We start from the raw sequence: 25186 nt of genomic DNA, 5'->3' as shown, positions 1-25186 counted from the left end.
AGCACATGAAAAGATGCTCAGCATAATAAGTCGTCAGGGAAATGCAAATTAAACCACAATGAGATTCCATTTTATACTCCTTAGAATGTCTAAAATTAAAGACTGACCTTGCCAAGTGTTGGTGAGAATGTAGGGCAACAAAAACTTTGATCACCATTGATGTGGGTGTAAAATGGTATAACCAATTTGGTAAAATAAACAGTTTGGCAGTTTCTTTAAAAGGTAAAGATATACCTACCACAGGGCCCAGCCAATCTACTCCTAGGAAATAATGCAGGAAAAATGAACGTATATGCCCTTATAAAGAGCATGAATGCTGATAGGAGGTTTATCTGTAATAGTCCCAAACTGAAAAAAACCTCAAATACTTCAATAATAATAATCCAAATGAGCAATGGATAAACAAATAGTGGTGTGTGTTATTAAACACACACACATGAACTGGAGTAGTAATTTGCAACAAAGGATTGAACTATTAATACAACAACATAGATGAATCTCAAAGTAATTATTCTGACTGGAAAGAAATCTAAACAGAACAAAGAACATACTGTATTTCTTATGTATACAAAATTCTAGAAAATCCCAACTAATCTATACTGACGGAATCCAGATCAACGATTCCCTGGGGACTGGAGAATGGATGGAGGGGAGGGGAGGTAAGGAGGAGATACAAAACGGCATAAGATGAGTTTTAAGGGTGATAAAAATATTCAATATTTTGATTATGGTGATGTTTTCATAAATATATATGTATGTGAATACATATGTCAAACTGTACAAACTGTGTACCCTAAACATAAAATTTATTGTCTACCAATTATTCTTCAATAAAACAAAACAAAATCTGGAATTTGCTACTTTTTTCCTGTTACCACCATCCTGGTGAGAAAAATCATCACTCCTTCTGGCTTTCTACAATAGCCTGACTCTTTCCTCACCGTCCGCTCTTTTCCACTCTCTGCACTGCGGCCTGAGCAATCTTTTAAGATCATAAATCTATATGTGGCACTGCTCAAAATCCTTCAAAAATTACTCAGAAAATCAAGACCCAAAGATTTATTTTGCTGTAAGACTCTATTTAATCTTGCTTGTGCCTGAGTTCTGGTCCATTTTCCATCTTGTTTCCCCCTTTTAACCAGACTGTGCTTTCTGCTCCTGCAACTTGCCCAAACTGTTTCTGTCTCAGGACCTCTACACATGCCAATTCCTTTTGTCTGGAACTCTGCCCTCCTCCAGGTCAACACCTAACTTTCCTTTGGCCTCAGCTTCAGTATTATCTCCTCCAGACATCCTTCTTTGATGCACCAGGCTAGGTTAGGTCTTGAAAGTAGTACTCACCTATGTCTTCTTCACAGTACCAATCACACATGTAAATAATTATCTGTGAAAATTTTTGTTTCCTATCTGTCCCCTTTTCCTACATCTCTCAGGCTTTAAACTCTCAGAGAGCAGGGATCATATGTAATCAGTGCCTAGCATGTTACCTGGCCCATAGTGGTATCCAAAAACACTTACTGAATAAATAATAGAGACAGACCTGGAACTCACTTCTTAACTGAACCCACTCTATAACTTCCAGATTAGATTTTTCCAAACTCACTCATGCAATAGTCATCCTTTTATATCTGACAGTCAAGTAGCCTTTTCCTATAGCTATGTAGGTATCAAATTGGTAAGGATTAAGAAAGGTAATAGAAAAAAAGGACATGAGAAAAAGAAAGAGAAAGGTAATAGGGTGGAACCTTAAAATCAAAGTATTAGATTTATAAAAGAATAGTTAGCAATGTTTAAGACAACTGACCTGATAGATCAACTGGGATTTTAAAAAATCAGTCCTGATTATGTTGATGAAACAATTATCCTAAAAGTTATACCTCAAGATAGTACAAAGCTAGTTAACATGACAGTTAAAAGCCAAAGCCAAATGGAGATGAGGCTAGATGGGCAGGAACTCAAAGGAAGTGAAGTCAGGGCTCCTTGGTGAAAGCTGACCATTGATCCAGTGCTACCATGCTTTTAGCAGAGCCGTGGCCTAGATTCTCAGTGTAGCTGTGTGTGTGGGGCTGGGAGGATAAAGATTGCAAACATGGCCATTTTCCAAAACAGCTTCCTAAGAAACAGCCTACCTTACCCTCTCTTCCCCTCCCCACTATGTTTATAGACTCCCCTTAATTAGAGCATTTCAGCATGGAAGCATAATCCAATCTGAAAGAAAATTTCCCTTGAGAGCCATCTGTCAGAATTAGACTACACTTAGCTACTGGACAGTAAGGCTGTATTGTAAATACCACAGATGACTTCGATTCTCCAAAGGCTCAAAACTCATTTTCCAAGCAAGCAAATGCCAATCCATGGGACAAAGCGTTTTGTCAGGGAACTGGCTTGCTATTTTAGACAATAATGCTTCCACAGGTAGAAGATCATTAACAGTGGTCCACGAACATTCTACCTGACTGGTCTCACCTTTTTTCAAAAATTAAATTGCTGTTCTTGACAACTCTATTAAGTTCTCCTTCAGGTTTGCAGATCTTTTTCACTGAACTGTGTTGTCCCCCTGTATTCAGTCAGGGAGATATCTGACTGTGTAAGGGGGACCGAGTGGAACACACTCCAGCTCCTGCAAAGCCAGCCTCCCTCTCAGGAGCATCCAGCTGGCTATGCAGATACCTGCCTTTGGTACCCAAACCAAGACAGCAAGCAGAATCCTGTCTGTGAAAGGAGTACAGAGGGTAGGGGTAGTGAAGGAGGACGAGTGTCCTTTCTCCCTGTCATCATTTCCCTCTGCCTCAGCGGTCACATGAGTCAATGTTTCTCCTGTGTCTCTGTAACCTCTTTTCCTATTATTCTATCACACTGCAGTAGACACCACTGAATCTTGCCTAGATCCCCATTACCAGCCCAGTGCACCCAATCCTTAGCTACTGTGAGTATTGGTTGTCCACAGCTCACAGCTGCATCCTTCTTAAAGGAATCCTCCTCAGTTGATGGGAGTCACCTTAAAATGATTGGCAAGTTACTCTCTTGCCTGCAGCCAATGACAAAGTAGTATAGGGTTAAAAGGCAGCTCCCTTGTCTCAGGATGGGATTCCTCTGTGGTGGTGCCTTTCATGATCCATAGCTCCCTGTGGGATCAGGCTCAGGACAGGCTTTAGTCAAACCCCTCTCTTTTCCTATCCTGTTCCCCTTACCTCCTTCCAGAATAGCAGTCCCTCAATAAATCACTGAACGAGAATCCTCTCAGCCTCTGCTTCCACAGAATCACACTAAAGACACACACACTATATTGGAGCTATCTTCATTCATTCACTCAAAATGCATTTAACACCCAACTCTTAGCTTAAGTACTGAGGGTATAGCCACAGCCTGCCCAGAAGAGTATCTCGTCTAGCGGAATGGCCAAGGATAAACAGACACTCACAATCAAATGTGATAACTGCTGTGAAGAGGAACAAAAAGGAAACTTTAAAAGCACATGAATGATAGCTAATCTGTTCTGGGTAGACCTAAGGAGGGCTTGTTTAGTGAGGTGAGTAATTGTAGGAGAACTTCTCAAATGAATAACACTTAGTTGAAAAGGGATGCAAGGATTTTTCAATATCCACAAATCAAGCAGTGTGATACACCACATTAACAAACTGAAGGATAAAAACCCTATGATCCATCTCAATAGATGGAAAAAAGCCATTTGACAAATTTTAACACCTGCTTATTTAACTTAAATGCAGAGTACATCATGAGAAACGTTGGACTGGATGAAGCACAAGCTGGAATCAAGACTGACGGGAAAAATATCAATAACCACAGATATGCAAATGACACCACCCTCATGGCAGAAAGCAAAGAACTAAAGAGACTCTTGATGAAAGTGAGAGAGGAGAGTGAAAAAGCTGGCTTAAAACTTAACATTCAGAAAACTAAGATCATGGCATCCGGTCCCATCACTTCATGGAAAATAGATGGGGAAACAGTGGCTGACTTTATTTTGGGGGGCTCCAAAATCACTGCAGATGGTGACTGCAGCCATGAAATTAAAAGATGCTTACTCCTTGGAAGGAAAGTTATGACCAAACTAGATAGCATATTAAAAACCAGAGACATTACTTTGCCAACAAAGGTCCATCTAGTCAAGGCTATGGTTTTTCCAGTGGTCATGTATGGATGTGAGAGTTGGACCATAAAGAAAGCTGAGCACCAAAGAATTGATGCTTTTGAACTGTGGTATTGGAGAAGACCCTTGAGAATTTCCTGGGCTGCAAGGAGATTCAACCAGTCCATCCTAAAGGAAATCAGTTCTGGGTGTTCACTGGAAGGACTAAGGTTGAAGCTGAAACTCCAATACTGTGGCCACCTGATGTGAAGAGCTGACTCATTTGAAAAGACCCTGATGCTGGAAAAGATTGAGGGCAGGAGGAGAAGGGGACAAAAGAGGATGAGATGGTTAGATGGCATCACTGACTCAATGGACATGAGTTTGGGTGGACTCCGGGAGTTGGTGATAGACAGGGAAGCCTGGCGTGAAGTGGTTCATGAGGTCGCAAAGAGTCAGACACAACTGAGTGACTGAACTGAACAGAACACCCATTTATGATAATAACTCTCCAGAAAGTGGGCAAAGAGGGAACATACCTCAATAAAATAAGGGTCATATATGACAAACCCACAGCAAACATCATTCTCAACAGTGAAAAACTAAAAGCATTTCCTCTACAATCAGGAACAAGACAAGGATGTCATCTCTTGCCACTTTTATTCAACATGATTTTGAATGTCCTAGCCACAGCAATCAAAGAAAAAGAAATGAAAAGACTCCAAATTAGAAAAAAAGAAGTTAAAACGTCATTATTTTGAAAAGGACATGATACTATAGACAGAAAATCTTAAAGATGTTACCAGAAGACTACTAGAGCTCATTAATGAATTTGGTAAAGTTTCAGGGTACAAAATGAATACACTGAAATCTCTTGCACTCCTATACACTAACAGTGAAAGATCAGAAACAGAAATTAAGAAAACAATCTCATTTACCATCACATCAGAAATAATAAAATACCTAGGAATAAACCTACCTATGGAGGCAAAAGACCTGTACTCAGAAAACTATAAGATACTGATGAAAGTACTCAAAGATGATATAAACAGAGAGAGAGATGTACTATGTTCTTGGATTGGAAGAATCAATATTATACAAATGACTATACTAGCCAAAGCAATCTACAGATACAATGCAATCCCTATCAAATTATCAATGGCATTTTTCACAGAATGAGACCCCAAAATTTTCAGTTTGTATGGAAACACAAAGACCCCTGAATAGCCAAAGCAATCTTCAGAAAGAAAAATGGAGCCAGAAGAAATAGGCTCCCTGTCTTCATACTATACTATTAAGCTACAGTAATCAAAACAGTATGGTATCAGCACAAAAATAGAAATATAGATCAATGCAACAAGATAGAAAGTCCAGAGAAAAACCCACACACCTATGGTCAACTAATCTATGACAAAGGAGGCAAGAACATACAATGGAGAAAAAAGCCTCTTCATTACGTGGTGCTTGGAAAACAGGACAGCTGCATGTAAAAGAATGAAATCAGAATACTTCCTAATACTATTCACAAAAATAAACTCAAATTGCATTAAAGACTTAAATGTAAGGCTGGAAACCTGAAGCTGCTAGAGTAAAATATAGGCAATACACTCTTTGACATAAATTGCAGCAACGTTCTCTCTGACTCACCTCTTAAAGGAAATAAAAACAAAAATAAACAAATGGGACCTAATAAAACTTTAAAGCTTTTGCACAGCAAAGGAAACTATAAACAAGATGAAAAGACAACCCTCAGAGTGGGAGAAAATTGCAAATGAAGTAACTGACAAAGGGTTAATCTCCAAAACATACAAGCAGCTCATACAGCTCAATATCAGAAAAACAAACAATCCAATCAAAAATGGGCAGAAGACCTAAACAGACATTTCTCCAAAGAAAGCATACAGGTGATCTAGTGGTTTTCCCTACTTTGTTCAATTTAAGTCTGAATTTGGCAATAGGAGTTCATGATCTGAGCCACAGTCAGTTCCCAGTTTTGCTTTTGCTGACTGTATAGAGTTTCTCCATCTTTGGCTGCAAAGAATATAATCAGTCTGATTTTGGTATTGACCATCTGGTGACGTCCATGTGTAGTCGTCTCTGATGTTGTTGGAAGAGGGTGTTTGCTATGACCAGTGTGTTCTCTTCACAAAACTCTTAGCCTTTGCCCTACTTCATTCTGTACTTCAAGGCCAAATTTGCCTGTTACTCAAGGTATCTCTTGACTTCCTACTTTTGCATTCCAGCCCCCTATGATGAAAAGGACATCTTTTTTGATTGTTAGTTTAACTGCACAATTGCATTCATCTCACATGCTAGCAAAGTAATGCTCAAAGTTCTCCCAAGCTAGGCTTCAACAGTATGTGAACCATGAACCTCCAGATATTCAAGTTGGATTTAGAAAAGGCGGAGGAAGCAGATATCAAATTGCCAACATCCACTGGATCATTGAGAAAGCAAGAAAGTTCCAGGAAAACATCTACTTCTGCTTTATTGACTACACCAAAGCCTTTGACTGTGTGTTATCACAACAAACTGTGGGAAATTCTTCGAGATGGGAATGCTAGACCACCTGACCTTCATCCTGAGAAATCTGTTTAAAACTCAACATTCAGAAAACTAAGATCATGGCATCTGGTCCCACCACTACATGACAAATAGATGGGGAAACAATGGAAACAGTGACAGACTTTATTTTTGGGGGCTCAAAAATCACTGCAGATGGTGACTGCAGCCATGAAATTAAAAGACATCTGCTCCTTGGAAGGAAAGTTATGACCAACCTAGACAGCATATTAAAAAGCAGAGACATTACTTTGCCAACAAAGGTCCACCTAGTTAAGACTATGATTTTTCCAGTAGCCATGTATAGGTGTGAGAGTTGGACTATAAAGAAAGTTGAGTGCTGAAGAATTCATGCTTTTGAATCATGGTGATGGAGAAGACTCTTGAGAGTCCCTTGGACTGCAAGGAGATCCAACCAGTCCATCCTAAAGGAGATCAGTCCTGGGTGTTCATTGAAAGGACTCAAGCTGAAGCTGAAACTCCAATACTTTGGCCACCTGAAGCAAAAAACTGACTAATTTGAAAAGATCCTGATACTGAGCAAAACTGAAGGCAGGAGGAGAAGGGGACAACAGAGGATGAGATGGTTGGATGGCATCGCTGACTCATTGGACATGAGTTTGAGCAAGTTTCCAGGAGTTGTTGATAGACAGGGAAGCCTGGCATGCTGCAATCCATAGGGTCACAAAGAGTCAGACATGACTGAGCGACTAAACTGAACTGAACAGATGAGGCAGAAAGCAAAATGATAAGATTATGAAGAATTTCAAGTCAATATATTTAAACCATAAATGAACTAAGCAATCTTCTAAAAATATCTATATTAGCAAAATCATTTCATAAAGAAATAGAAAACTTGTACAGTATACTGTTATATCCATCAAAGGAATGGAATCATTGTACCCCAAAGTAAACACCTGACCCTGAAAGTTGTGTGGGTCAATTCTACTAAACATTGAAGGAAAAGGTTATTTCAACTGTACACAAGATCTTTGAAAAACCAAAAAGAGAGAGAATGCTCCATCATTTATTTTGATGATGAAACCAGATAGAGAGAGAGCAATAAAACAAAATCAGAGGGCTGTCTTACTCATTAATTTAGTTGCAAAACTCTTTAACCAAATATTAACAAACTAAGCAGGTGAACACACACATTCACATATATCCATGTAGATGAAAAAAATACATCATGTATAAGCCCGATTTATCCCAGGAATACAAGTTCTCACCAAAATTAGAAAATAAAGCAATGTAATTCATCACATTAAAAGACAAGAGAAGCAAAACATATGATTACCTCCACAAACTCAGAAAAATCATCTGATAAAATTCAGTATCCATTCAGGTGTTCAAAGTCTATAGGCAATGTCCTACTTAGTGGTGAAAATTCAGAGCATTTCTTTTGAGATTAGGAGCAAGCCAAGGATTATCAGACTGGCCTTTGTATTGGCAGTCCAGATAAATGTAATAAAACAAGTAAAAGGGGAGCTGTAGAGAAAAGTCAAAAGAACCAAAAAGGAAAGTAGCAAAAAGCACCTATTTATTCATGCATGGTTTAACTGTCAATGTACAAAACTCAAAAAACTCTGTGGTCGCAGTCTTAAAGTGAAAGTCACTCAGTCATGTCTGACTCTTTGTGACTCCATGGTCTATAGGGTCCATGGGATTCTCCAGGCCAGAATACTGAAGTGGGTAGCTGTTTCCTTCTCTAGGGGATCTTCCCAGCCCAGGGATTGAACCCAGGTCTCCCACATTGCAGGCCGATTCTTTAAGCCCAGACTTAAAGTATGCAGCAATACCAAGTGGTGAAGAGAACACAGACTAAGATGGGCTTATGCACTGCTGCTGGGACAGACTGCGCAACATGGGGAACATGGCCGATGTTTCCTAATAACTGTAAATGGAGTGTAATATTTAAAAATTATATTAATGAAAAAGGTAGCATTTTAATTTAGCAACACTATTCCTAGGTATACATCTTAGAGAAATTCTTGCATATATTTACCAGGAGACATTTATAAAACATACATATATAGCAGCATTTTCTAAAATAGAAAAAAAAATTAATTCAGATAACCATTGACTATAGAGACCAGATAAGTAAAATATGGTACATCACACAATGAAATGCTAAAACACCCTGCCAAAAAAAAAAAAAATTAAAAAAGAACTGGCAGGCTGGCAGTGTGCAGGTGAATGTGAGAGACTCAATACATGTAATACACATAATGAAGGTTTGCAGAATAAATATGATTTTTTCACATAAATTTCAAAAATAGGCAAAATAGAACAACCTATTCTTATGTGGTAAAATGATTTAAAAACAAGGGAAGTACAGATATGAAATTCAACATGCTGATTACCCGGGAGGCAAAGCTTGGGGACAGAGGAGGAGCATACAGGGAGCTTCAAAGAGGCTGATAATGTTCTCTTTCGTCAGCTAAACTCTAGATTGACAGATACGCAGTTTTTAAATTATTTTTAAATCATACATATGAAACCAAGCAGGACCCTGTGGGGTCTCCCCAGGGACAGATCCCTTCCTCACCCCAATGTCCTCCACTTCTTGTCTATAGAAAAACTTAGACCTCCTGGCCTTTTCCCTGAGTTCCAAAGAGCAAATTTAATCAGAGAAGTGAAAAAAAAAAAATGCAGGAACAAAGGAAAACAGTTAAGTAAGTGAAAACAGTACCAGTTTAGCCATAAAACAAAGTCAAGGACCTTTTATTTCTTCTTTAAAGGTTTTAATAATATTTTGAGCCATATCCTTGAGTTGTTTTGCAGACACTAAGACCCTCACCAGGAAGAAGAAGTTATCTGCATGATGACCACAAGCTCAATGACTCCAGACAGTTTGGAACCAGAAGGTTGATGGTGCTAACTTTTGAAACACCACCCTGCTACCCCACCACCCGTCAACAAGAAGGATGTCCACGAGCTGATGAGGCACCCTGCAGGCCCCACCCCAATGTTTCTTTTGAATGCCTAAGGGATTTCTTTAAATCCCTAAAAGTCACTTGGGAGTTCTGGCCTTTGGAGCATGAGCTGCCAGTTATTCTCGCTTGACCCTACGATAAACGCTGTATTTTCCCTCATCACCAACCAGTGTCAGCAAACTGCTTTAGTGCACACAGGGCAACTGGACCCAATCGATTCAGTAACACATACACATTATACATACTATTGTATATGTCACATATTTCATTAAAAAAAACAAATGCATTGTCCTGGCACTTAAACTATGATAAAAGCTATCAAAGTCTATTTGTCAGAGACCTATAGCTTTATTGATCCCTTCCTTCAGATGTTCTTTTCTGCAATTCTGTCCCTTTTCACTCTCTCTGAATAATCTAAATGTCCAGGGGATAGTATGTGTGAAGGATCATGAATGGGAAAAACAGCAGGGTGGACTTCAGTGGGCCCTTAGGAAGAAACAGCTCATTAGACCCCAGTGATGGTTGAAATCCACCCACATTCATATTGTAGAACGAATTTGGCTTCTCTGTTGCCAGCTGGAAACCAGGGTTTTCTGTGGAGCTTTTCACACAGTTGGTTTCTTAGAATTAGTTAGCCTTTGTGTTTTCAGCAATACATGCCATGGTACTGAGCAGGCTTCTATCAGCTGGCACCAGCTTGCCAGAACCAATATGAGCATCATTTGCCAACTCCACCTTCAGTGATGTCACATTGGCAGCCTGAAATCAGCCCTTCTGAGAGAATTTACACCACGGAAATGAGCAAATGCTACAAATCAGGTCCCCTTCTAATCACCCAACTCCAGCCAGTTGTTAATACATCTATGACTCCACTGAATGTGACAAAGCTATAGAATCATATGATAACAACTTAGGACTCACAGTATAATGTAATGAAACAGAATTAAATTAACAAACTTCTTCAGTCAGGAGATTGCCTGCCCCATATGCATTCAACTGTGACAAGCAAGCATCCTGGGCTTCCCTGATTACTTTCATCTTCCCTGAGTGGTTCCAAGTATCCACATTTATCAGGTATAGAAATGGCCCCAGGGCCCTGGCAGATGGAACAGGGAGACTCCTAAATCAACTACTGCAAAATATTAGACTTTGCAACCACTCACAAAGTCCAATTTTTTTGGAAATGCAAGGTTTTAAAATTTATAACATTAAAAGAAGGTCTGTATGCTCAGTCACTCAGTCATGTCCGACTCTTTGAAACCCCATGGTTTCAAAGCCTGTTCCCTGCCAGGCTTCTCTGTCCAGGGGACTTTCCAGGCAAGAATACTGGAATGCGTTGCCATTTCCTCCTCCAGGGGATCTTCCCGATCCAGGGGTCAAACCCACTTCTCCTGTGTCACCTGCATTGCAGGCAGATTCTTTACCACTGAGCCACCAGGGTCTATGCTGCTGTAAAGTGCACCCTATCCTCTTATGAACTGGGATCGATACTGGCAAAGAGGGAACCTTGTGACTTCTTCTGGTACCATGTGAGAGCTCTAGCACCTTCTCCAAATTAGAGTCTAGCTGAGATGACCATAGGTCCTAGAGAAAGTCTCTGAACCAGTTTCTATGTGAGTCATGGAGAGAAATTCCTGAAGTGCTTACTGTCTATTTCCCTGGGAGTCAGAGATGAGTGGGGTGTACTAAAACTGCAAAGAGCATATAGACACAGCAGTCAACACTCACCAGACCACTAAACTCATGCCCTCACAACTTTGACCTTCCCCAGATACTATATCCTCTTGGTGACTGACACACATGCTACAAAATTGCATTATATACTATTATTGATTGATCTGGTTTCAATAGTTGAGAAGTTTAATTAAACTACCATTTTTACACTCAATAATTGCATTTTGCTCCTTCACAGGAAGGTGTGAGAATTAATTTTTATTTGACTGCTACTATTTATAAAACTCATAATCTCCTTAGAGAAATTAAGAACAAAATTTAAAAATTAGTTAATAGATTCAGCTTTGCATAACATTCCCCCAAACCAACCAGTCCCTAGAGCCTCACCAGATTAGCCCCTCATCGGAAACTTCATTTTAGTCAGTTAGTGCTTATTAATTATTATCATTTCCAGATATAATTTCAGAGGCTAAGCACAGAGTAGTGAACAAGTTGGCTGCACTTACAGGTCTAACAGGGAAGAAAGAAAATTGAACAAATACATAAGGTATAATGACACAAGAACAAAATCTGTAATTAGGTATGGTGACATATTAACTAGACTTACTATGCTTATCATTTTGCAATATATACAAATACAAATGATTATGTTGTACACCTGAAACTAATGTTATTTATCATTTATATTTCAATTAAATCTTTTAATAAAACATATACATTATTCACATAACAACAATAAGAGTAAATAAATGTGCATTTTAAAGTCTTATGTATATGGAAAAAAAGACATGATGATATAATAATAGAAATATAGAATATCATGGGAACATTCACCAGAAAAACCTATCCCAGTCCAGGGCTCATATAAGAGTTGTTTAAGGAAGTGGCATTTAAGTTGGAATCTAAAAGTTTAGTATGAAATTAACCAGGAAAAGAGGAGGAAGAAAAGTAAAACAGCATATATGGTAATTTTGAGACACCTTTTCTTGAACGGACTAAAATGGCTATTGAAAAACAATCTGAAGCCCTATTTGGCCATGATTCAGCTACGTGACCCTGGCTGACTCAATGGCCCTCCACTTCAGTTTAATGCGCTAAATGAAGATTTTGGATTACGGGATCTCTTAAGGCTCCTTCTGCATTGGACTGTGAGGCACTTAACTGTGAGGCAGTTATGGTAATAAATAATAGATACACATACACACAGATTATTTTTAAGCTAGTAGAAGTAAAAACTGCTCTTTTGAACAGAACTTGAGCAATACAGCACACACTATGTCAAACGCAGGGTGGATGTTCACAGAAACTCCTCCAAGTAAAAATACTAGATTATAAAATTCTTTTTAATGAGTAGCAGGGCTCAGAGAAAAGAATCTTTCAGTGCCAAAAACAATGAGAAAGCATAAATCTACAGAAGTAACCTGTGGAGCTGGGAGTCTGAACAGAGGCGAATGTGCACTTGGGTGGCCTACTGCCTGGGTTTTAGAGGACTGTGGGAGAATCCTGCGGGAAGGTTGGAGTACTAAAGACTGAGGGTCACACCCTTAAAGGATGAACAAAACAGAACTTCTGCCCTAAATAAGTAGACACCAGAAATACATCCTGTTTGGGACTTAAATGGAAGCAACAGTACGTGAGCCGTGAACTTCCAGATGTTCAATTAGAAAAGGCAGAGGAACCAGAAATCAAATCACCTACATCCCTTGGATCATCGAAAAAGCAAGACAGTTCCAGAAAAACATCTACTTTTGCTTCATTGACTATGCCAAAGCCTGTGACTGTGTGGATCACAAAAAGCTGTGGAAAATTCTTCAAGAGATGGGAATACCAGACCACCTGACCTGCCTCCTGAGAAATTTGTATGCAGGTCAAGAAGCAACAGTTAGAACTGGACATGGAACAATAGACTGGTTCCAAATCAGGAAAGGAGTACATCAAGGCTGTACATTGTCACCCTGTTTATTTAACCTATATGCAGATAAGTTCTCATACATGAGAAATGCTGGGCCGGATGAAGCATAGCTGGAATCAAGATTGCCAGGAGAAATATCAATAACCTCAGATATGCAGATGACACCACCCTTATGGCAGAAAGCGAAAAACTAGAGAGTCTCTTGATGAAAGTGAAAGGAGAGTGAAAAAGTTGGCTTAAAGCTCAATATTCAGAAAACTAAGATCATGGCATCCAGTCCCATCACTTCATGGCAAAAAGATGGGGAAAAAATGGAAACAGTGACAGACTTTATTTTGGGGGGCTCCAAAATCACTGCTGATAGTGACTGCAGCCATGAAATTAAAAGATGCTTGCTCTTTGGAAGAAAAGCTATGACTAACCTAGACAGCATATTAAAAAGCAGAGACATTATTTTGCCAACAAAGGTCCGTCTAGTCAAAGCTATGTTTTTCCAGTAGCCATGTATGGGTGTGAGAGTTGGACCATAAAGAAAGCTGAGTGTTGAAGAATTGATGCTTTTGAACTGTGTTGTTGGAGAAGACTCTTGAGAGTTGCTTGGACAGCAAGGAGATCCAGTCAGTCCATCCTAAAGGAAATCAGTCCATCCTAAAGGAAATCAGTCCTGAATACTTATTGGAAGGACTGATGCTGAAGCTGAAACCCCAATACTTTGGCTACCTGATGTGAAGACGTGACTCATTTGAGGAGACCCTGATGTTGGGCAAGATTGAAGGCAGGAGGAGAAGGGGATGACAGAGGATGAGATGGTTGCATGGCATCACCAACTCAAAGGACTTGAGTTTGAGTAAGTTCTGGGAGTTGCTAATGAACAGGGAAGCCTGGCATGCTGAAGTCCATGGGGTTGCAAAGAGTCAGACAAGACTGAGTGACTGAATTGAAATAAAGGGAAAAAAAAAAAAAAACCTTTCAGTTTCTAACTATTAGTACAAGCCTATACTTACACTGCTGGACTCTATATCCAGCCTACCTTGTTGTAAAAAGAAAACAAAGACCCATGCTCAATAATTTAAAATTATTCTATGTTGGTAGTTCTCCTAGGCACTTGGTAGAAGCAATCACAAATAATATCTTAAGGAATGAACTTTATATTAAAAGCTTGAAAACGTCTACTGATAAAGTTCTAAGCTAGGTGAGTTCACAATCACAAATAACTAAATCCAAGAGTCAACAAGGCAGGACAAGTAAGAGCTGATGGAAATGCCAAACAAAAAAAGTGGAGCTGCAAAGATTACACCTATCGGAATTATGAACAGCAGAGTATAAAATGCTTATATATGAAATCATAAAAAAATTGCAAGTATGTTAAAAAAAAGAGAGAGGCTCTCAAATGTGTATTAGGAAAATGTGAAAATGCAGCAAATAATACTTCTACAAATGGAAAAAAGTAAATGGCCAAGACTTTTCCAGAACTGATAAAAGGAAACAATCTCAGATTCAGGAAACCCAGTAAATCCCAATCAGGATAAATAAAATAAAGGTCCACTTAGCAGTGTTACAGTTAAACTATAGAACACTAAACAAGAAAGCAGGATCTTGAAACCAGTGAGAAAGAAAAGAAAAATTAAATACAAAGGAATAAACCTTAGACTAAATGTTGACTTCTCTGAAGGAACTGATGGTTGGAAAACTACGGAACGATAGCTTTACAATGGCAAAATCAGAGTAAATTGAGACTTCTGTGCCCCACCCCCAATTTTTACATCCAGAAAAATGATCTAAGAATGACAGCAAAATAAAGACATATTCAGGATATTCAGAACTATGGCTTTCAGTTTAAGGTTATTGCCAGCCTATGGATACTCCAAGGAAGGCATTCAGGGGAATAAATATCCTGAACTCATTCTCCTTCCTTCCTTATTTTCTGAACTTAATGGGTCACGAAGAGTTGGACATGACTTAGTGACTAAACAACAGCAACAAATCAGAAGCCAGAGACTAAAGGAGCCTTTTCAGTTTGAAGAAAAATAAGCAAAAATCCCAAAGCATCTAGGGTCACTGAATAGGAACAAATGGGAGGCATCCAAAATCATTCTCTCAAATAGATTTTTTTTGGGGGGGCAAGCTGCACAGCATGCAGGATGTTAGTTCCCCCCCCAGGGGCTGAACCCTCGCCCCCTACAGTGGAAGTGCAGAGTACTAATCACTGGACAGCCAGAGAAGTCCCCCAAATAGTTTTATAAATCAAGAAATACCTTGATTCCAAGCCATTCAAGAAAGTAAGTTACACATATCGCTCACGAGCACAGATGCAAAAAATGCTAAACAAAATAGCAACTGAACTCAGCAATGTGTAAAACGCAATATATCAAGGCAAGTCTGGATCATATTAAGAATACAAGATTGACTTAAAATTAGAAAATGATCGATGTAACTGACCAAAATAGTAGATTAGAATGAAAAAAAAAAAAACAACCCATAAGCTCATAGCATTTGATAAAATGAATGTAATAAAAAGGCTTAGGTAAAGGGAACCCTTGTCCACTATTGGTGGGGATGTAAACTGGTGCTGCCACTACAGAAAACAGTATGAGGGTTCCTGAAAAAACTAAAAGTAGAGCCACTATATGATCCAGCAATCCCACTCCTGGACATATATCCAGAAAAACTGAAAACCCTCACTAGAAAAGACACACGTACCACAGTGTTTACAGCGGCACAATTTACAACACCCAAGAGATGGAAACAAGGTGAGTGCTCATCAACGAGCAGCTGGGTCAAGGTGTGGCGTACATCCAGTGGGATATTACTCAGCCATAACAACAACAAAACATCGCCATTTGAAGCAACATAGATGAACCTAGGAAAATTATACTTAGTGAAGTCATACCGAGAAAGACAAATACTATAATGGTATCACTTACATATGGAATCTAAAAAACAACACAAATGAATCCATATACAAAAGAGAAACAGACTCACAGACAAGAGAAAACAAAGGAGGGAGGGGGAACTAGGAATATGGAACAAACACAAATACTACACATAAAAAAGTAACAAGGATTTACCGAATAGCACCAGGAATTATATTCAATATCTTATAATAACCGATAATGGAATATAATCATAAGAACAACTGAGTCACTATGCTGTAAACCTGAAACCTACACAATATTATTAATTAACTATACTTCAGTTTAATTAGAGGCTCAGTCAACTAGGAAGAGAGGCACACATTTCTTAAAAAAATAGTTATTTCGTTGTGCCATGTCGTAACTGTGGTACATGGGATCTTTGATCTTCATTGTGGAATGTGGGATCTTTAGTTGTGGCATGCAAACTCTTAGTTTCAGCATGTGGGTTCTTGTTTGCTGACTAGTGACTGAAATCTGGTCCCCTGCATTGGGAGACCAAAGTGTTGGTCACTGGACCACCAGGGAAGTCCCTGAGGAATACACTCTAAACATGACAGACATCCATGATGTAGATGATATAGATATGATACATCTTTATCAAAATCATACTAAATGGCAATGTTAAAGACATTCCATTTAAAAGAAGGAATAAGTCAAGAATGACTAATACTACAATTAATATTTAGCATTGTATAGGAAATTCTAGTCTGTGCACTAAATTAAATTAAGTCTGTGCACAGATTAGGGGGAAAAACTATCATAATTCACATGACTGATTATCTACAAAGAAAATCCAGAAGAGTCTATAAATTATAAGAGTAAGAAGAGCTTTACAAAATGGCTAAATAGAAGATAAACATAAAAATTTAAACTGCATTACTATATAGCAACAAGAGTTAGAAAATGCAATTTTAGAAAAGATACTACTTAAAATAACAAAAAGTAAGATACCTGGTAATCAAACTAACAAAATATTCAATACATGAAAGACATCATCATGTAGGAAAGTATAAGTTTTGAATGAAAGACTTTAAAGGAGAACTAAATAAATGGAGAGATGTACCATGATCATGAACAGGAAGACTCAGTATCACAAAAGATGTAAAAATTCCATGAATTTACCTATAGACATCATAGAAGTTCAAATAAATACCAGAAAGAAATTTTAATTTGACAATATGATTCTAACATTTATGAGAAAAGCCAAGTGTCAGCCAAGATTGAATTGAAGAAAAAGTAGGTTGGATGATTTTCTCTTCTAGACATTAAAGCTTATCACAGAATGGTAGTAATTTACAAATAGAGCTATTGGTAGAGTCACTCAAACAGAAATAAGGATAAAAGAGAGAATTCAGAAACAGATTCTTCATATATAGAGATGAAGTCAGGATAGAGCTTATACTGCAGATTACTGGGAAAATATGCCAGAAAATTGCTTATTCATATAGAAAAAGAAGTATGGATGTCTTATGCACTGAATGTCTGTGTCCCTCAAATTCATATACTGAAATCCTAACCCCCAACGACTGCAGCCATGAAATTAAGATGCTTGCTCCTTGGAAGAAAAGCTATGACCAACCTAGACAGCATATTAAAAAGCAGAGACATTACTTTGCCAACAAAGGTCCACCTAGTCAAAGCTATGGCTTTTCCAGTAGTCATGTGCGGATGTGAGAGTTGGACCATAAAGAAAACTGAGTGCCGAAGAATTGATGTTTTTTGAACTGTGGTGTTGGAGAAGACTCTTGAGAGTCCCTTGGTGAGCAAGGCGATCCAACCAGTTCATCCTAAAGAAAATCAGTACTGAATACTTATTGGAAGGACTGATGCTGAAGCTGAAACTCCAGTTCTTTGGCCACCTGATGTGAAAAACTGACACACTGGAAAAGACCCTGATGCTGGGCAAGACTGAAGGCAGAAGAAGGGGACCACAGAGGATGAGATGGTTGGATGGCATCACCAACTCAATGCAAATGAGTTTGAGCAAGCTCTGGGAGTTGGTGATGGACAGGGAAGCCTGGCGTGCTGTAGTCCATAAGGTCGCAGAGTCAGACACAACTGAGAGACTGAACTGAACTGACTGAACCCCAAATATGGTGGTATTTGGGTTCTATGGGAGGTTATTATGTTTAAATGACATCAGGAAGGTGAGGCCCTCATGGTGATATTATTGTCCTTCTAAGAAGAGGAGAGGTGGACTAAAATCATAATTAAGAAAGGCAAAACATTAAAATTTCTGATAAAAACATTGGAAAAATATCTTTATGAATAGGGTAAGAAAGGATTTCTTAAATAAGACAGAAAAGTGCTAACTTACAATGGAGAATATTGATATATTATACTGCATTAAATTTAAGAACCTCTATTGATCAAAATACACCATCAAGTGAGTATAAAGGCAGCCATAAATGGAGAGATGATGTTTGTAATACATACAACCAACAAAGGATTGCATCTATATATAGAAGAAAAACAACAAAAAGTGCTGAACAAACATTTATCAAGGAAGGAAATGTGAATGACCAATGAACATATCAAAGGACCATTAACCTTGGCAACTAAGAATATACAAATCATATTTATATGCATGTACATACAAATCATATTTACATGCATGTTTACATATTAAATAGTGTGACAATTCCAAGAGTCAGTGATAATGTGAAACATTAGGAACTGTCATACCTCAGTGGGAGGATCAACTTGTACAGCCATGATGGAAAAACAAACTTGACACTGCCTAGAAAATTTGGACGCATGTGTACATTTCCTCTATCAGGGCTACTTCCTAGAGAAATTAATGCACGTGTGAACCAGGAGACGTGCACAAAATATGTTCTCTGTGGTATTATTCAAAACCATAAAAAAACTAATCACAACCCAAATATCATCAATACAAGAGAGCTAATTAATGTATGTAACACAATGAAAATTTACATAGTAATGAAAATAAATGAACCACGGCTCCATTCATCTCTATTGCTAAATGTCACGATCAATGTGGACTGAAAAAAAGGGCAAAGAAGAGCTATGAAAAGCAGAAACAGACAAAACTGAAGAATATATTATCTTACAAATAAAATTCAGGATAGTGGTTTCCTCTTGGCAGGAATGGGCTAAAAGAATGTGATGGGGAGGACAACACAGAGGTCATCATCAGGACTTGGTGGTGGTGTGGTCTTCAGCTGAGGGGTGGGTCATGCCTGTTCTTCTCATTTTTCCCTCATTAGTCTGTACATGTATAGTGTGTATACTGTGTGGCATACATGTGTATTATAAAAATGAAACCTTGGTAAATCTCAGACTTTCCTTATCAGTCTTTGTACAAAGTCACATTTTAAAAAGCACAGTTAAAACAGTCCCAAATTGTAATTTTCCAAACAAAAATTTTTTAAATGATAGATTATGAAACAACCTGTAATTCCTTTCTTAGGACGTCCTTTCTCCTGCTGGCCATCCAAATGCCATCAACACTCAGAATATTTATTGTTGGCCTGAGGAAACAACTGAGAGCTTCAAGACCTTTAGCCTTAATGGTTTGCCTCCTTGATAAATAATTTCACATTCTCCTCAACTCTATGGAAGCTCAGGATTCTCCATCAGTGGAGCCTCCCACCACAGTCATGGCAAAGTGTGACAATGGCAGTGATCTCAGGGCCCAAAGGCCTCTGCAGGCCTCCATTCTATATTTTCACCCCATGGGAAACTGATTGAGGAGTCCTGCCCACCAGGGATCAGTTTATGCAGATTTTTACCAGCCACTGTGCACTCAAGTGTTACTCTTCTCACAAAATCTCTAGAAGGCAACTCACAGCAGGATCCCTGATGAGATATCTAATAACCACTCCAGTTATTTCATGGAATCCTAGAATCCACTAGTCAAAAAGTAAAAAAAAGATGTCACACTAGATGACGTGACCAATGTCTCTGTACCAAGGCTCATCACTGCTGGCCAGAAGTGTCTTAGTTTACACACAAGGTGATTTATAAGAACTCCAGTGAGACGGTTAATTCTTCAGCCATTCGTTGCTTAGTATCAGCAGCCTGCCCCCACTGCCCTCTTTTTTTTTCTTTTTTTTTTTTTTTTTTTAAGTTTCTAGCACTGCCTTCTGATTTTGCCAGTTTGGATTTAAGATACAACCCTTGCCACCTCTAGCAACCATTTTGAGGTTTACAAATATCACAACCTTTCAAGTTTTAAGAGGTGTATTCCTTCCCCAATCTCCCTAGTCACCTTAATTTCATCATCTGATGTTCTCTGCTCCTTCTCCATTTCCTTCTTTTCTTTCCTCATCATAAAGGCCAGCAAAACTCCATGCTTCACTCTGCTTATTTGAGAAGCAGGACAAAGTTGGCCTGCTATCACACAGCACATGAAGAGAAGGTGTCCCTTGGAACATGAGTCCCCAGTTGACAAAAGTGGCTGAGATGACAGAGTATCAGTGTGGGTATTGGGTCACTGGGCAGAGATTTTGTGTGTTCTCTTCTTGAGTGGAGTGAGAGTCTTTCACTAAATGGGCTCCAAACTCTAGCTAGATCATTATCCAAGCGCATAAGGATTATGGTGCTTGCTGTCTTGGATGCCAAGGTAGAGAAAGAGAATGATACTCCCTTCAGAAGATGAGCTAACAAAGTTACCTGAGCGAATTTGCACAGGGAAAAGACATGAGTGGTCTTAAAATATCAGAGTCCCCTAAGACAGCACAATTTTCCTTTCTATTTCAGGAGTGTCAGTACCCCTCTGCAGGATAGTGAAATAGATGCAAATGGAGTGAAAATACCACCACTGTGATCTCATGTCTAGATGTAAACATGGATATAAGGCAACAGTACATAGTACTTCTGCCCTCTCTCCTGGGTTCTAAAAATGATTTGACCTTGTATAGATTAGTTTTGCCAATAGCAGCAGATCTTTTCAAACAGACCTCCTTGCAACTTTGATTCTGTATTTAAAAATGTGGTGCCAACTCTTGTCCATCATTCTCACTTCTGGGATTAAAGCTGAAGATGTGATGATCATGAGAAATGCTCCTGAGCCGACCTGAGAACATGGCAAGGGCTTAATGCTCTCAGAGTCAGGCAACGTGCCCTCAGCTACAGATAACAGTTAATAGGATGCCAGGATCCATTTAACACAAACAAACCTAAGAAAGTTCTAAAGAAAATGAAGTAAGGAGGGCAGATAATATCTAATGTCTATTAGGGAATCACTTAGAACTAGGAAGTAGAAAAGACAGAATGTTACTTTTCAATACTGCTTTCAAGAGTAATTCTTAGAAACCACAAAATGAGAATTGTGAAAGGTTTGTTTCTGGAAAGGTACAAGGAGGTTTCCAGAAAAACATCTACCTCTGCTTCACTGACTAGGCTAAAACCTTGGACTGTGTGGATCACAACAAACTGTGGAAAATTCTTAAAGAGATGGGAATACCACACCACCTTACCTGTCTCCTGAGAAGCCTGCATGCAGGTCAGGAAGCAACAGTTAGAACTAGACATGAACAATGGACTGGTTCAAAATTGGGAAAGGGGTACGTCAAGGCTGTGTACTGTCACCCTGCTTATTTAACTTATATGCAGAGGACAGCATGAGAAATGCTGGGCTGGATAAAGCACAAGCTAGAATAAAGACTGCCAGGAGAAATATCAATAACCTTAGATATGCAAATGACATCACCCTTATGGCAAAAAGCAAAGAAGAACTAAAGAGCCTCTTGACGAAGTGAAAGAAGAGCGTGAAAAAGTTGGCTTAAAACTCAATATTCAAAAAACTAAGATCATGGCATCTGGTCCCGTCCCTTCATGGCAAATAGATGGGGAAACAATGGAAAGAGTGACAGACTTTATTTTCTTGGGCTCCAAAATCACTGCAGATGGTGACTGCAGGTGTAAAATTAAAAGACTCTCCTTGGAAGAAAAGTTATGACCAACCTAGACAGCATATTTAAAAAGTAGAGACATTACTTTGTCAACAAAGATCCATCTAGTCAAGGCTATGGTTTTTCCAGCAGTTGTGTATGGATGTAAGAGTTGGACCATAAAGAAAGCTGAGAGCAGAATTGATGCTTTTGAACTGTAGTATTGAAGAAGACTCTTGAGAGTCCCTTGGACTGCAAGGAGATCAATCCAGTCAATTATAAAGGAAATCAGTCCTGAATACTCATCAGAAGGACTGATGCTGAAGCTGAAACTCCTAAACTTTGGCCACCTGATGAGAACTGACTCATTAGAAAAGGCCCTGATTCTGGGAAAGATTGAAGGCAGGAGGAAGAAGGGGGCAACAGAGGATGGGATGGTTGGATGGCATCACCAACTCAATGGACATGATTTTGAGCAAGCTCCAGGAGCTGGTGAAGGACGAGAAGTCTGGCACGCTGCAGTCAATGGGGTCGCAAAGAATTGGACACGACTGAGCGACTAAACTTAACTGAAGAAGCAGATTTGAAGTAATAGCTTTTTTTTTTTTGAAGTAATAGCTTTAAATACAGTGAGATAAATTTTGTACACTACCCCTCAAATAAAATAAGGTATAAGTAATCTGTTTGCATGCTGACCAAGAAGCTCCCCCCTCCCCACCCTCAACCAAAATGAAGAAATGTTAGACTCACGTTGGTGACATATTCGATATCCTTCCAGAGGATGCACTCCCTGGGAAAATCAGCCAAATCTAAGAAGTGATCCACCACCACTTGGCCAATTAAGTCATGACGAGAGAACCTGTCAAAGTCATAGACAGAGAAGTGAAGCTTCCTGGCTGCAAGGTCATTGTAGGGAACTGGAAATAAAAACACTTCATCAAACACTGGGTTCAGGGTCTTTCTGTGAACTTTAGTCTGGTGTTTTGTCTTCCGATCGGGAAGCAAATAGATCTTGACGTAAGGATCTGAAGTCCCAGAAAAGTCCTTGGCGGGCAAGTTGACAGCTTTGTGGATCTTCACTATGAGCTGCTCTAAGTCACAGTCATATTTTAAAATGAAGTTCAGTTTCCCACAGGATTTACTGTTACTCCTTCTCCCGTCATCATTATCCAATGACCTCTGCTTATATAACTCCGGTTTAATTCGACCAATGCCAGTCAACTGTTCCTGTTTTTGAAGTTGTTGGATATTGAAGTCTGGGTTTGACAGGTTGAGTTGTCTTCGGATTGAATTGTGCCTTGAATGAAGAGCAAGAGAGAACAATGTTATAACCTCATTAGCTCTGGGTCTTTCACAAACCTGTGCCTGGGATATAGGTAGACTGCTACATACTATTAAAAGTTTATATCTGTAGGCATTTTTTAAATCTAAATTCAAAATGCTTATCAATGTGAGTAAGCTGTTCCCCAAGGCTTGAAGCTCAAAACTGAGGCCTGGGCATCTGGAAGTGATCTTACTAACATGTGACCTTGGAGGTTGGAGGGTTTAATGCACTTTCTAAACTGTCTAATATGACATTAGAGAAGCTTATTCAGCTGGTGGGAGGTAAAGATATGTACAAACTGGTTTAGAAAATAAAATTATTCTCCTTAATATATAGTATGGTCCTGAAACTGAAATAGTTAGCTATATGATATCTTAAAAAGAATGGATATTTCTCTAAATTATATAGAATTTCCTGGCACTGGTTTTTAGCCTACTAAGGATTCACATTCTTATGGGATAAGTCAAATCATTTCATCATAAGAACATAGTCTTTGCTCTTCTGGAAATGTATGTGACAGGATGAATCTGTTTGTAGGGGATTCTGTTGACTCTGAAAGATACAAGTGCCAGCTCCATGACTGTGCTTCCATTGTACCACGTGGGTGATAAGTGATGAGGAGGGAGGGTTTTATTTCTATAATAAACACTATAATTTTTATGAGACATAAAAATTAAAGGTAAGCTATTATAAATCTATATATGGACTCAGAGAAGGTTGGACACTGGTATTACAAATTAAATCTTTGCTATCAGAATCTATACTTCACCCTATAAGCTTGCTGGCTTGGATCAAATGTTTTCCTGAAAATCTCTTTGCCATATGTATGGGTCCTCACAAACTGAGAGTAGTCATTACATAGAAAGTTGTCTTTAAGGTTAGTTTTGTTCATTTTAGTTCATAGCTATTATATTGTATCAATCACCTTAATTAAAATAGCTTCTCTCCACCAGAAGGTGAAAGGGGAACAGTCAAACTGTCTCTGAGAGGTTAGTAAATAGTTGAAGAGACAGAGTAAACACTGGAGTCTGCCTTCTTTTCCTTTCTTAAGACTACTTTATGAAACGAAGGTGCAAATATGGGATTAATAAGCCCTGAAATATATTTGAAATTATTCTCCCTTGTCATACAGATGCTATGATGCTAAACATTTCTCTTCATCCTAAAATACCCTCCTGATTACTAATCACTCACACGATAGAACAAAAGCACAATCACAGAGCTGTCACTTGCACCTGTCACAGACAACAGTCTACACTCAGCCATACACATTCCCACATGTGCAAAAACCGTGTGGCCTGAATGCTTCTCTTGTGGAATTTTAATTTCTTACAAAGAAATCCACTCACCATCTTAAGTTTTCTCTGTATCTTTTGATTTTTCAAGGAAGGAAGGGGAGGGTAGGGGGAACAATGATAAAGCTCTCTGTGCTACCACCCAGGTCAGTCCCTGTCTAGATGTTGAACCTCTGCAGTGCTAGACTACAGAGTTTTAATCCTGCTCTACTGGGATTTCTGGGCAGAAAGGCCCCCAGGAAGCAGCAAGCCTCAATCTCTATGCAAGGGTCCTAAGTGGCTGGAACCAGCTTTGGTTTCCTCTGCTGGTGATTTTTCTCTCCAAGCTAGTTTCAAACAAGGGCCCTGCTTGAGTCTGGAGTCAGTTACCACCTATGATGGGCAATTCTGGGCGCTATCCAGTCAGTCAGTGGTGCAGTTTAAATACTAAAAGTGCATCTTCAAGACCTACTAGATGTGCCATCTTGGCACCAATGTCTATGATGGAACATGGGTCCTGTGTCTACACCTGCGCAACCCCTGCCACCCTGCTGCCACTTTTCTCCTGAAGTGGTTGTCTGAGCAGACTCTCTGTGCCTAACAACTTAACTGCGAGGTTTTTGAGTCATGGCTTTGGACAC

At 39.0% G+C, this 25186-nt stretch overlaps 1 protein-coding gene across 1 annotated transcript in view; it reads right to left on the bottom strand.

The window, feature by feature from the left end:
* Positions 1–25186, bottom strand: part of SYT9 (synaptotagmin 9) — a 209443-nt gene that overhangs the window by 109363 nt on the left and 74894 nt on the right. Inside the window, exon 3 of the mRNA XM_065944286.1 lies at positions 22698–23244. Within this exon, the coding sequence (XP_065800358.1) occupies positions 22698–23244 (547 nt within the window). The remainder of the gene's footprint in view (positions 1–22697; positions 23245–25186) is intronic.

Source organism: Muntiacus reevesi, chromosome 9 (assembly GCF_963930625.1).
Source record: "Muntiacus reevesi chromosome 9, mMunRee1.1, whole genome shotgun sequence".
NCBI classification, from domain to species: Eukaryota; Metazoa; Chordata; class Mammalia; order Artiodactyla; family Cervidae; genus Muntiacus; species Muntiacus reevesi.
The sequence above is the reverse complement of the archived record's forward strand: the minus strand, read 5'-3'. Positions and strand labels throughout refer to the sequence as shown.